Source organism: Plectropomus leopardus, chromosome 5 (assembly GCF_026936395.1).
Source record: "Plectropomus leopardus strain MGB_pleo_1.0 chromosome 5, ASM2693639v1, whole genome shotgun sequence".
Taxonomy (NCBI): domain Eukaryota; kingdom Metazoa; phylum Chordata; class Actinopteri; order Perciformes; family Serranidae; genus Plectropomus; species Plectropomus leopardus.
Window position 1 is genome coordinate 7,564,180 of NC_142180.1, and position 14,348 is coordinate 7,578,527.

The window sequence follows — 14,348 nt, forward strand, 5'->3', positions numbered from 1 at the left end:
GAGCCTTTGATGATGGATTTAATATGTTCCCTATAAGCCAATACAACACACACAGAGTGTTCATTTATGTCACTTCAACTTTCCCTTGGTTTGTTTTCAGACAACAAAAGTAGAGGTCTTGATGACTTCACATTTTCAGCCTCATCCAAAATGGACCGTTCTAGAGCCTACATGGACCTGATCTCTAAAAACAGATATTTGCACATGAATGCAGAATCTATCAGCAACGATACAAGATTTTGGGATCGGAAGTGTTCTGAATTCTGTTTGCAGTCCATTTGTAGTCTGAGCAGCACTGACCAACTGCGTTTGAGCAGAAGGTAAACAGTATGTGTGGAGAGCAAAGGAGACAGAATTCATGAACTGAAATACAATCTCGGATTCCAACAAAGGGTTTGCCATGATTATACATACACTTCAATTATAAATTTTACCACACTGAGCACAGCGCGCACTCTGGGCACAGACAGAGCAGTAGAATGCCCGGCACAATGAAAGTGAAATTTAGCAGTTCATTGCACTGGGTCTAAAAGTTTGCTTTCACTGCTTCTACAGCAGCTGCTCCTCTCATCCACTGATTTGATCAGCTCTGACCAGATCGACTGATCAATTATCAACCCCACAATTCCCCAAACAGCTGCTATGGAAAAAGAACTTATTATCAGTTCAGTACGTGCTGCTTTCACAAACAAGCAAAAGCGCCCAAATTTAGAGAAGTAGAGCCGCCCACCCCTGTCACCATTTACCGCCCCACACAGTTTCTATCATCTGACTATTAATTTTGCTTTTTATTATTTTTTTATATGCATTCATATGCGGATCTGGGTTGCAAATCTTAAGCACTTTCCTTAATCAACTATTAGTAAAATTAACCATCAATTAATTGATTGTTATTTGAAAAAAAAAAAAACATAAAAAACTGCTCATTTCAAACAATAACAAATGCATTTAGCACACAGCAACATACTGCTCATACTTTGAGAGCATCACATAGCCTATTGATTGATCAATTAAAATCATGTTCAATTAAATTTTTAACAACTGATGAATCAATTCTGGTTTAACTGTTATCATCCCTAATGCAGATATGTGTTTATAGAGATTAATCAAAATGATCAGTGCATGGAGGAGGAAGTCTTGGCCTGGATATCTGCTTGCTACATTGGAACCCCCCTTAGTATTGTCTGTTATTCCCGGAGGCTTTATCATTGTCAGACTGACTGCTGTTGGGTTCTGATATTGAACTGGATCCAACAGATATAAATTCATCTTATTTTAAGTGACCCAATTTGAAAGGGACCCAAAAAAGTGACACGTGATCTGAAAATAACTAATGATTAAAGAGTTACAAAGTGGAAGGAGAGACTGGTCCCTTTATTTTCTCCACTGCAAATTCTTCTTTCAGTCTTTTCTTTAATGATATCTTCAACACAATGAAAGTAATGGGAAAGAAGGCAGATGGCCAAAACTACAATACCCGTGAAGCTCAGCTGTCACACAGGGTAATGGCACGCAATAAAAGAAATATTCAACATACTCTCAAAATTGTATACCATTTACACCCATTATAGTTCACACACACATAAAAGCACACAGTATTTATGTTGGTGTAATGAAAAGGCTGCTCCTTAGAGAGAGAGAACAATTTAAACAAGTCCATTAAGCCTCCTTTTAATTATACACTAATGTATATTTGCGATGTACATCTGCCTGTAATTACAAGTCAAGGTCAATACATCTCCCTTTGCTACATATAAGCAATAGAGAAATCCTTTGTATCCAGATTTACCACTTTTGTTGTATGCAAATGATCTGGTTGGCTGATATACTAATTACAGTCTTTCACGACTGTTTGGGGAAGCCAAAGCTTTTCAACAGATGTCCTTCTTCAAGATGCAGCACTAAAATTAAAACTTGAGATCTAATGGATGCTTATTAAAATGTCAAGTTCAATCCATATCAATTCATTACATTTGACATTTTTTAGCGGAAACTTTCCAAGTAATGCAGCGTCTTTGTGCTGAATTTAGAGGGGGTTATTATATGCGTCTCAACTCTAGACTCAATGCAAAAAGATCAATAAGTCATCAGGAGTCTATTTATTTCCTGTTGCGGTAAAAAAAGACAAGGAAATCTGACTTCTGATGGATGGTTTTAAAAGCCATCAGTTGTCAAGAGCCACTCAGATTTTTAGCTATTCATACCAATGTGCAGGCAACACAATTCACGAAGAGTCTCCGGCACTGCACGTGTTATATAATCTGTCTGGATGGAGCAACAGTTTGAAGACAAAATGACAGTTGACAGTCACTTCTGTTATATAAAATATTAAATACATTTTAGAGTCCAGCAGAACAGCCTGGAGCCTTGAAAAACAGTCAATGGTTTAATGTCGGGATTAATGAATTGAGATGAAAAACTAAATGTGCACTGAGAAGAATGGACAGAACTACTAAGTCACTTCCCTTTGTTTCCATCCACCTGTCAGACCCTCTGTGATTCTCGGCAGGTGAAGTCGACTCCAGTCTGTCTCTGCAGATTACAGCTGTCGCCGCACCTTGAAACACAGATCCACTTGTCTCCAGTCTCAGCACTCCCCAACTCCCAGGTTTGCCTCTTCGTGCTTTAACTCGCTCCTCTCTTTTTCATTTCGTCTCTTTACTCTTCAGAATCTGTCCCTCTTTTCCTCAACATCTTACCCCTTACTTTTCGATTTCTCTCAGGCCCTTTGTCCGCCCTCACAATGTCTCCATTCTCACCTCTGCCTGAGTCTAATCAAGACGAGATCGATCACCACCTCCTGCCACATACAGGATGCAGTAAATGGATCTGGACTGTTCTTTAAGATGCCTGTTTTAGCTCTATATGCCCCCTCAGCATGGCTGAACTGCAATGTTTTTTAAGGTCAATGTGCAAAAAAGTTAAGTAATAAAACAAACCAAACAAAGTAGACTCCATTCACTATTTACTACTACAGCTGTTTCATCTCTTCTAAAGAGAGATTAATACAGTATTTTGTCAACAAACACAAACCAAGAGAAAAGATTAGCATGCAGAGTTGAAATGTGTGTGAGATAGGCTTGGGTGGTTTCATAGTATTACACGACACCAGGTTATTTAGAAGTCCTGAAGGGAAGTTTTTTAATACCATCATAAATACTGACACTCCGCTTTCTATTAAAGTCTTTGTATGTAGTGCACACAACGCACAACTAGAGCTCAGTCTCCGGTCTCTACTGGTGGAACAGGCAGCTGAGCTGAAAGAAACCACAAAATCTAGTGGTGGAGGGAAAGGTTACAGAACTGTAAACAGCCGGCAGCCAGAACCAGCAGAGAGAGACTGTGGGGAGTATGAGGGGGGAATGCATGTTTTTTTAAATGATGGTCATTTAGCTCCATATTTGAGTTGCATTTAATTAATATGGATTACTCGAGTATATATATATATATATATATATATATATATATATATATATATATATATATATATACATATGGAAAGGTAATCTGAAATTCTTTAATTGAGCAACCTGGCTTCAGTTAACATATTAAACCATAATTTGAAAGTAAACATAGGAAAAATCTAACTAAAGGGCCGTCTCAGAGCAGGTTTTTTTCTCAGTTCACTGTTTGTTTTTTTGGAGCCAGAAGTGACCATATTTGGATGACAGGCTGGAGCTGTAGAGGACAGAGGGGTGGATCTGACTGAGAAACCGTGTGCACAATTAGCAGACAGCCTGTCATTCAAAGTGGTCCACCCTTCATTATGTGCAACTTTAAACCTTAGTTAAAGTAAATGGCTGAGTTATATTAAAAATTTCCCTTAAAGTTTACTTCTGTTCTAAAATTGGGCATATTACCATTAAGGTCTATGGGGATTGACTTGAATCATTCAAAGATCTGCAGTTTCTGGCATCTCTCTCACTTTGGCTTCACTTTTCAACCCTGAAGGTTGCCACTTGATTATTAGATTTTTCTTATAGTTATGGCAAATAAAGATTTTCTCATTATAACAAGCTTAATGAATGTTATTACAAAAACCTTTTAAATGTTGTCTTTTTAAGACAGAAAGACCAATACAATACCTAATAAAAAGACATTGTGGCCTACATCGAAACTGACATTAGCTCAATGGTAGGAACACAATGGGATTTTTCTTTTTCTTGCCAACATAACCTTAAATAATCAAAACCCTATGATTTGTAATGATACTACCAAAACACAAAAAATGCATCAGAGGAGAAAAAGCTTGAATAGAGGAGAGGAAATAGAGTTCATATTAGAAATAAAGGTCACTCACTTTTTTCTTTTTCCTTAAGGCGACTTTCACGCCATCTACAGACACCACGATGTTGACTTTTTTCTTCTTGATGTTTTTCACCTTGAACTCATACTGCAGAGAGAAGACAAAAAGAGACATATTAATATTTTGGGGGAGGTTAAGGTAGACAGTGACATTGTTGCAGCCTCTCATATATTTGAAGATGGGTCAGTGTGTTTGATGAGTCATGTCTAGCATAAAAAGCATTACGTAACCAAAGGACAGCATAAGAATGTGATGAAAAGAAATGTTCATTTTGTTCTCTGTGTTTAGAGGGATTTTTATACTGACAGATGACCAGGGCTGCTGGAATGATTTGTCTATGTTCCCATCAGCTAGTGAGCTGTGACTGAGTCAGAAATACAGAGTTGATGTACCCTGAGATCGAAAACATGAAAACACAAATGACCTTGACGATCGCCTTTGGATACACATGAAAAAATATAAAAATGCTGTCCTTCTGCCCATTCCACTGTCATGTAATACCACCTTTATATTAGCTGGTATATCTTATATGGCTTCATTCAGATTTATCCACTATTCTTTTAAATATATAGTTTTGTTATTACTTTATACATTTAGCTGTAGATGTTGAAATATGTTTGTATACGCTGCATTCTGAAACTGACTTATATAAAATGTGGATTCTTGCAGGCCCATGTGAGTCATAGGCTTTATTTATCATTTACACTGCCAACAGCATTTCAGGCTATGAACATCACACTAGACGTTTTAGATTATTACACGCTAAGCATTATATGCCAACTTTCTGTGCTTGTGAGTTTTTGACAAACAGTGCAATGACACAATTTCAAAAAGTACTGAGACTCTAGTCCTAGAAGACAATTCAAAGTTTGCTGAAAAAACTGGATGAAAAGCAAAGGAGCAAGGCAGGTAACCACCGACCAAGTGCTTGAGTGAAGCTGCTTTGTGGTGGAGAAAAACTCCACCACTCATATCATGCAAACTTTTAAATGAACTGCACAAGACATTTGGAGCGAATCTATTATTAAACTAAACTAAACTTAATAAGAAGGTCCAACAATGTTAACAGTAACAGCAACAGTGCTGACAGAGCTAACATCATAACCTGAGAGGGGGTGGGGGGGGGCACACCAGCAGCCTCTGCTGGTGTGCAGATAGTTTGTTTGTTTATTGTGACTGTGTTCTTGTGCTGCAGTACTTTTGTTTGACAAGGCTCAAAGCTCCATTAGAGGCAGTGGAGACGATGGAGCCAGTTTCAGTCTGATGTATGGTGTGTAAATTGTGCTGACCAACATCCACTTTATGAAATACAATATGGAAAAGTGCCACATATAACCTCACTTTAAATGATCCAAACTCTCCCTTTAACACTTTGAGTGTTGTACACAGCTCCTTTAAACACTAAATTATTGTATTAAACTTTTTTTCACATGCTGACACCTAAAATTATAATAATAATAGAGCAGGCATTCCCATACACTCCAATTCACACTAAATACATTTTTCACAGAAAATGACAAACAGCCCCGCTGAATGAACAAAGCATGGTCGACAGACCTCTGTAACAGACAATTTACACGCCATACATCAGACTGAAACAGGTTCCATCGTCTCCACTGCCTCTAATGGAGCTTTGAGCCTTGTCAAACAAAAGCACTGCAGCACAAGAACACAGTCAATACAGTGTAGAAACAGTGTTTGCATATCAAACACATAGCAGGTGTAAAAAGTGGATCAAGTGGCTTATATGTTGAAACCAGTGTCAGTATTAGAGTGCAAGAACATAAGCAAACATGCGTGCTGCCTCTCTCTCTCTCCTATCCTGTGCTCAATGGTATTCTGCATGAGTGGGATGTAATTGAGTTGTATAGAATCACCTGTCACGTCAGCCTGCAGAAACATCAGCTCCAAGTGCCGTCTGTATGTCTATTTCTGTCTATCTGTGCTCTCTGAGCTCTCTGAGCTGGCAAGTTGACGTGGGTGATACATTATTGTGGACACTCGTTAATGCTGCCCAAGACAGCAATTTTTATGCAGGAAAGCAACTGCGCTATAAGTTGCAGTCATAAAGCCCTTCCGCCCTCAGACGCTTCAAGATACACCTTGTTTGCTGAATTAAATTGCGGTCTCAGGTGTTGATGCTCGTGGGAAATCTGCTCAGTGTGTATGGAAGTGAGAAATCGAAACTTTAGACATCAAGTAAACAGCACCAGTGCTGAGAATGTACTCTGTTCAGACAAGGTGACTTACTTCACCACCTCCAGCAAACACTAAAAACATTTAACTGACCAATGCCACAACAGATTTTCTATTTAATGAAGCCCTTTCAGCCTCAAAAAGTGACCTTGCGCTATCACTTAGAGCTGCCAAAATTTGAAGTTTCTGGCAGCCCTGGTAGCACAAAATCTGCAATGTCATACACTGCTGCTGTAAAGGGAACGTCTGACAGTGTTTATTACTTGCTGTGTTTTCACCAGATCATCTCGAAATCAAATCTGAATAGGGAAGACTTTTTTTTAACAGTATCTGTCATGTTTTCCCACCTGCTTGCAGTCAGTCAATCTGTCAATATTCCTGCTATTGTATCTGTCAGTTGCCCCTCTCTGTCAGTAGAATGTCGTTGGCTAGTATAACTCTGGACTTAAAAATGACACATTTTTTTTTCTAGCTTTGTTGCAAAAAGCAGTGAAGTAGGTTTATAATACACAGCATTATAAAAGCGCTGTTCTTCAGGAGAGAGGTAACAATGAAATGAGGAGAAAAAAAACAGGCTTTTGCATATGCTTTTGTATTTACAGCCAACTGCAACGTGTTAACCTTGAATATTATTTTCTGTTTATCACTGCTGAGAGCTAAAATGAAAATCTGACTCACTTTTGTATACTGTAAAAAAAAAAAAAAAGCACCAAGGGCAACACAAAATTCAACATGATAAAATCATTATTGGTACAACATATTTTATTTTGTAGAATGTGCTCTTGCTTGAAAAAAATGTTTTGCATGTAAATAAAGTTCAACGGAGTATATATGACAATCGGAGCATTAATATAGGAGCCAACAACTGTGCTATGTAAAGATGAAGTGAAGTAATGGCATCGTGAGCAGAGAGCAGAGAAGTCATGATACCTTTGCGTGCGTTGTAACAACACACTTTATACATAATGGACATAGCTACTGTTTTAAAGCCTCAAGTCAGGCATTTCAGCTATTGCAATTTTGTTTTTTTTAAAGCCAAAAGTGACCATATTCGAAAAAGAAGGTGGACCCGTGGAGGAGCGAGGGGTAGATCTGACTCAGGTTGCCTCACAGACAGCCAGCCCTTCAATATATACATAACTTTGAGCCTAATAAAATTTTATTTTATTTGTGCTGTACAGTTGTCCATTATAACATGGGGGTCTATGGGGATTTAATCTATTTTGGAGCCAGCCTCAAGTGGCCATTGAAGGAACTGCAGTTTCTGGCACTTCCAAACTGGCTTCATTTTACAGACTTGGAGGTTGCCGCTTGGTTTTAATCTGAGCTTCTCTGTTTTTTATTGTGTTAGACAGTCCAGACGCATATGCATGCCAGTGTTTGTGAGCCCCTGTGAGTTAGCCTCACTGGCTAGCTAATCCCTGCAACTCTTCACAGGGCTCTTACGCCAGTTACCAGTGATAACACTGCCATGACCCATGGTGGCAGAATTGTGTTGCAGTGTTTCCCACACATTCATTTCATTGTGGCGGCCCGCCACAGTTAGATTTTTTGGAGCTGGACTGTTAATTAGGAACGCTATTGAAATACAAGGTTGGAGATTAGCACTAGCCAAATGCTGGTAAAATTGGCGTGCCAGATTTGCTGAACTCACCAGCCACAAAACAAAGGTCATTGAGTGGCTGGTAGATTTTGGCATCCACCAGACACACTGGCAGGTTGGAAACTTAATTTCCAACCCTGGAAATATATAAAAGGCTGAGTTATTTATAGCACAGTAGAGGCAGAGACGAGCAGCAGAATGTCAGCCACAGGAAAAGAAAAACTCAACGGTTCATTCTGCTGGGCCTAAAACTTTGCATTCACTTATAAACATCTGCAGACATCTCTCAACCATCCATCTGATCTGATAAGCAGTGAACAAATCAACATATCAGTTATCCAACCCAGGAGTGACATTCTGCTGCGGAGGAGAAAAAGAACTCATGGTGAGCTCCAACTGCTCCGCTGCATTCACAGACCCGAAAAAATGTTTGATATTGAATGAGAACACACACCGCCACACAACTCTTGTAATGAAAGCGCAACAATCACGGCCACCACACTCTGTCATATATGTTGCTGTTTTTGGCAGACTTAGTGTAATTAGCATTGTTATATGCTAGCCAACTGAGCCACCTCCATGTTGAGACCTGTGTGCAAGCAATCCTGGTTTAAACTCTGAATCACAGATATGCTCTGAATGTTGCATACAACTCCTTTTAAATGTCTGATTTACTAAAGTATTTCTTTTTAGCTTAAGATATAATGATGGTAATATGAAAACAGTTCCTGTATCTGACTATGGGCGCCTGTGCTTACATTTCAAATTAATGTTAATGAATAGGGAAGGTCATTCTATCAGCATGAATTCAAATGTCATCTAAAATGATTCGAATTCTCAGTGTTCAACATTAGCAGTAACTGTTTGTTGTGGCCCTGACTCATACCAGACTGCAGAGAAAGATAAAAACTCGAACTTTTGAAATGTGTCTGCCTGCATGTTGACAGGTCAGTGTGTGTGAACAGTTGCAGTATAATAGGAGATGACAGATTGCAGGACTCAGGGCCTCGTCGGCATCGCTCTGTGTAAAAACAAGTCGAGGAGCTTTAACAAAGCTGGGCAGCAGCACAATCAGCTCCTCAACCCCTGGGTTACACACTCTGCTGACTGTTACACAACAGTGCTGGCCGCCTGTGTGTTTGTTTGTTGACTGATGGACAAAAAGTGTGAGGTTTGCCAAGGGTCCTTCAAGGGGTCCTTAATTCCCAATGTCTCAGCAGCTCACAGCCTGCTTTGTGAAATTATGATAAGAAGTGCTGAAACTATTAAACAATTACTCAACAATTTATCAGTTAGTCAGAAAAAATCCATTACTGAATCCAAAAGGAAAACAATGCCACTTCTGACCCTATTTGTCTAGTAACACTGTATATATTTGCTATAATCAGTATTTAACAAAATACAGATAATGATTTACCCTTTGAAACCTGAATTGGTGGTAATGAGCAACGAAGGAAGAAATGATCCAAAAATGTGCATGAAATTTGTAAAAAGTGCAAGAAAATTACCTGAAAGTTTAAAATTACTTCGAAAAAAATAAAAATTAAAACAAGTAAATGACCTGGGGAAAAAGTGGTTGAAATGTATGAAAGTTCTGTGACAAAATTTTAATTATGCAATTCTGATAATTATAGATAAATAGATTTTCCCTTGCTTTTTCCCTAGCATAAAGAAAGAAAGAATAATTTCCCCAGAAATCCACAACTTTGTTGCAATTTGTAAGACTTTCCTTTTTTGTTTATTGGTCATTGTCTTTTTTCCCCATATTTTTTAAACAAAAAAAATCGCACTAATTTGCTCAGGGTATAAAGGTTTAAATAAAGGCAGCACAAGAAAAGTGATGCTTGTGTTTTTGAAGTACTCATCATACGACTGAATAAATGGGACTGGGATTATACTGCATGAGTTGTGTGAGAGATTATAAACAGATGCTTTGTTCTAGTTTTACTGTTAAGTACAGCCCCTAGTAGTTTAATTCTTGAAAATGTTTGCTTTATTTGGATTCTTCGTTCACAACGGAGGCATGTGAGAAAAATGAAGGTTTTTTGTGAATTCAAGGTTACACATGGCGAGTAACTGGTAAGCAAATGGTCACATTTCGTGGGGGATTATTGCTTTAATATTAGTATTCATCGTGTTGTGTGTTATATGTTTATTACAGCAAATATATAGGTCAGAACCGGCATTGCTTTCCTCTTGAATTTTGTGACTAATTGATAAAGCATATAGTAACTGTATAATAGTTTAAGCATTTCTTTCAATAATTTCACAAAGCAGGCCAGGAGCTGCTGAATCATGGGGAATTAGTTGTTCAATTCATGAGGAATGTTTGCCTTTTTTGGACTCTTTGTTCCAATTGGAGGGATTTGAGAAAAATAGAGTTTTCATCATGACTCCGAGGTAAAACGTGGAAAGTAATTGATGCTCAAATAGTCATTTTTTCGGGTGAACTATCCTTAGCATTTTCTACAGTGAACTGTACAAGGTTCATTAAAATGAGGGCACACATGAAGCAGCAATAACAGAAACAAGCTTACACTAGAAAAGCCAATACAGCAGAAACAATAATGATTTTCTTTTTTTACGCCGTTTCATTGTTGTATGCAATTATGGTTTGTGTGCTGCTGAGAGGGAGGTGGACTTATTGTTTTCTTTAGGCTAGCAAACTGTAATAATGATGATTTACTTTACACAGCAGGTATCTCCAGTAGCATAATCTACAGGGAAGAAAGTGTTGCTTTTCTCCTGCTTCAAAAGAATGCACTGGAAAAGAACAGTGTTGTATGACCTGTTGATTCCTACACTTAGGAGAGAAAACGCACAAACAGACACACTCAAGTTCATTGAATATATTTTCAACAAGTGATGAGGAGCAAACTGAAGCACTTCAGCCATTATTGTCAAGACTCAAAGTGTATAAATGTTTACATGCCGCAGATTTATGGGTGGTATTATGGCGGTGTTATAATCAGATGTAATGTTGACTGTGCTGCTCATGCAAGATTTAAACGCTGTTATGCCTGATGGATTGCATGATTGACCTCCACGGAGATGACTGCAGCTGCAATTTGACAGATTTTTCGCGGGGTTTGCCTGGCTGGGTCTATGCAGCATAATATGACAGAAAGCACTTATCTCTAATAAGTCAGTTTATTGATGTCTGACACGGCCCCATCATTGAGTCCACATCAACCACAGCGCCACTCACACCCTCCTTATGCTTTCAGATTCCATTCAAAGATACGGCAGCCATATGATTTATTATATCACCGCTGCATCTATCTGTATAATATGAGAATGTAAACGCTTGTAATTAAAACACTTGTAGCACACAAACTGCTGCACTTCAGGAAATCATGCAGGCATTCATTTTGCATAACTGGCAATTTATTCAGTCTGACTTTTCCCCAAATGCAGCACCTCTGCACCAGACAGAGTGTTTTAATGAGCACAGATAACAGCTCACAACACAGTTTAGGTCATTTAGGATAATCCCTAATGTCTCTGCCAGATGAGCATCCTGAATTTGCAGCTGAAATGCTATTTAATTTGTTATTTTGTCAAAACATTAGTCATTTCAGCTGCAGCCTCAATCATTTCTGATGCAAGAGGAGGGCAAAAAGCAGAGGGAGGGGGACAGAATTGCTAAGATGCAGATTTGCCTGTCTGGGGGTCTCTACACATGAAGTCCTTTATTTCCAATAAAAATATTGGGCATTAAAAACAATTACAACCTAAACTGTATTATGTTGAACTTTACACATCTCCAAAACTGTGGTTGTTCATGATACACAACAGTCAATTGTTTTTTTTTAATTCTTTACACCCAGCAAAAAGAGGTTATGTATCAATAACTTCACCTGCTTGACAAATATAAAGAACTTAACCGTGTATGTGTGTGTGTGTGTGTGTGTGTGTGTGTGTGTGTGTGTGTGTGTGTGTGTGTGTGTCATTATAACACCTATTGTTCAGTATTTTGAGATGTTAACTGTAACTGTATTTCATGGGGGTCTTACATCTCACTGGGCTGTGTGGTGTCAACATAAGAAAGTTTATCTTGAAGTCAGTTTGCAGCTCTGCGATGAGCCTACGGAACTCTTCCTACTCTCAACACCTTCTTTTTCCCCATCAGAAGTCACAATCATCACTACTTACTATGTACTATACAAGTTTTCCTAAGATTTTCCTAAACAACAACAACAAAAGCAATGCATAGACTCACACAAATGTAATCCTTTTTAAGTATCACTTGACCCATTAGAAGTGTGTTGTAGTGTATTTATCTGCAGAGACTCTGCCCTCTTCCTGTGTTGTATTTTCTCATAATTTAGCTGTGGTTGGGACGATCCTAGGGGTTAAGCTCCTAGTCAGTAACAGCACAAAAGTGCAGTCAGGACTTTATTAAAAGGTAGTAACCAGACTGTATGCAGAATGCATCCAAGAGAAAGTTATGAAAATCCTAGAAACTGCGCCAAAAAAAGAAAAGCAAATATGTTGAAGCTAAACAGGAAGTGGTCAAAACTTGTCCCAAAATGAGACTGAATTTGGGGTTGGCTTCCACTTTCATTTTTGGTAACGAGCACTGAAGGGGAGGATGAAGAGCGACTTGAAGTCGGCCTGTTTCCTGTTTGACAGGTGAGTGCTAGTATTTAGCCTAGTTAGCATGCTAAAGTATCCATTACAAAAAATGTAACTTCCTAAATAAAAGCTTTCACTATGCTGAATAATCAAATCACTTCAGTAGGTCATCAATCAAAGAAACTGGACAATTTACAGTTAAAATGCCAAATTTGATTTCAATTTTTGCTATTATCTGTTACATATATTAGATTGTTTTTTTTTATTTTATTTTCTTCTACTTCCACTGCTTTATTACAAATTCAGAAATATGCAGTGAATTATGATGATCATTCATCATCATTTTTTTCATTATTTATTTACAGTTTAAACCTGTTTCTGTACAGTTTAAACATTTAGAAACATTCAAACAAATACAGACTTGAGGGTGAATGTTCATTCTGGAAGGTGACCATCCAAAAACATGGCAAAATATGATTTAAATTTCATAAGAAGTTATTGAGTTGAGATGTTTTTGTCAAATTTCCTGTTGAAAATATAAATATTATAATTATTAACAGACATCAATTACAATTATACATATAAAATGAAAGATTAATTGTTGGCAGCCCTATAAGTAATTTTTTACTTTTAACATTTTACAATGATACAAATAACCATATGAATGTGAGGGTTTGCAGGTAAAACTGTTCTTGTGTGAACAGGTGTTTTTGAATCTCTGGATTACAGTAAACAGGATGTGCTGACGTGCAGCAGCTTGAAAACAAACCACTTCAGTATGCGGAGCAGTGACAGGATATAAGTGTACATGTAAACAAGTTAAAATAAAATGAATACTGAAGTCCAAGAATAGGCTCATCCATCATGCAAATAAAGTCAGCTTAACATTTGCAGCCACTACTTCCTGATAAAAGGGTCGTTATTTCCTAAAGGTCCTTTCCTCCGGTTTCCAGAATAATCCATCATTTTGGCAACAAAGACGCCAACGCATCAACACAATAGCGTTCTCAGCCAGCGGTGCTATTTACACTCACAGAAATATCAGCCGGGAGCCAGGAGAGCACAATAAAAGCCTGCGTTTCTGTTGATGGCCGCAGTTTGGAGAGCGAAATTAAAGATTCAAATAAACACGCAGACACATGCCGACACACACCGCTGAGGCTGACTCATGGCAGTCAATGAGCGCTCAGTGATCTCAGCAGGGAAGCAGAGAGAGTGTTTGCTGAGGTAAAAGGTGCCTGGTCTGCTGTTAAACAAGCTATTTATTTAGCTCATTGACAGAGGCCTTTCTGAGATGATTACAGCGTTGCATCTTTTATAAGTGAACGCAGTCCCTGTTGGCGTGGTGACCAGCTCTGCTAATTCAACCTCTGTCTGCACACGCACAGACACTCGGCCGACAAGCTCCACTCTGCCACATGACGATTTATTCCAAACCAGTGCCTTTTGAGCGGCGAGTTTTCTCCCCGGCCAATCATGAGCACAGATCCATCTCGATGATATGTCTACTCTAGAGAAAGGGAAAAGGATGAGGAGGGCTGCAAAGAATTATAGACAGAGGAAAAAGGGAGACAAAGAGCTGGCAGGAGAGACTGGTGGGACGTTCAGCGATTTAGTGAGAATATGAAGTTTAATTAACAGCTCAGATCATTAAGTTCCTAATTA

General features: G+C 38.4%; 1 protein-coding gene across 3 annotated transcripts in view; it reads right to left on the reverse strand.

Annotated features, from left to right (window-relative positions):
- The window catches only part of nos1apa (nitric oxide synthase 1 (neuronal) adaptor protein a), a 259,106-nt gene that overhangs the window by 170,705 nt on the left and 74,053 nt on the right, over positions 1–14,348 (reverse strand). For all 3 annotated transcript variants that reach the window (XM_042513910.2, XM_042513916.2, XM_088077451.1), the window contains exon 3: positions 4,301–4,393. In XM_042513910.2, coding sequence (XP_042369844.2) covers positions 4,301–4,393 — 93 coding nt within the window. The remainder of the gene's footprint in view (positions 1–4,300; positions 4,394–14,348) is intronic.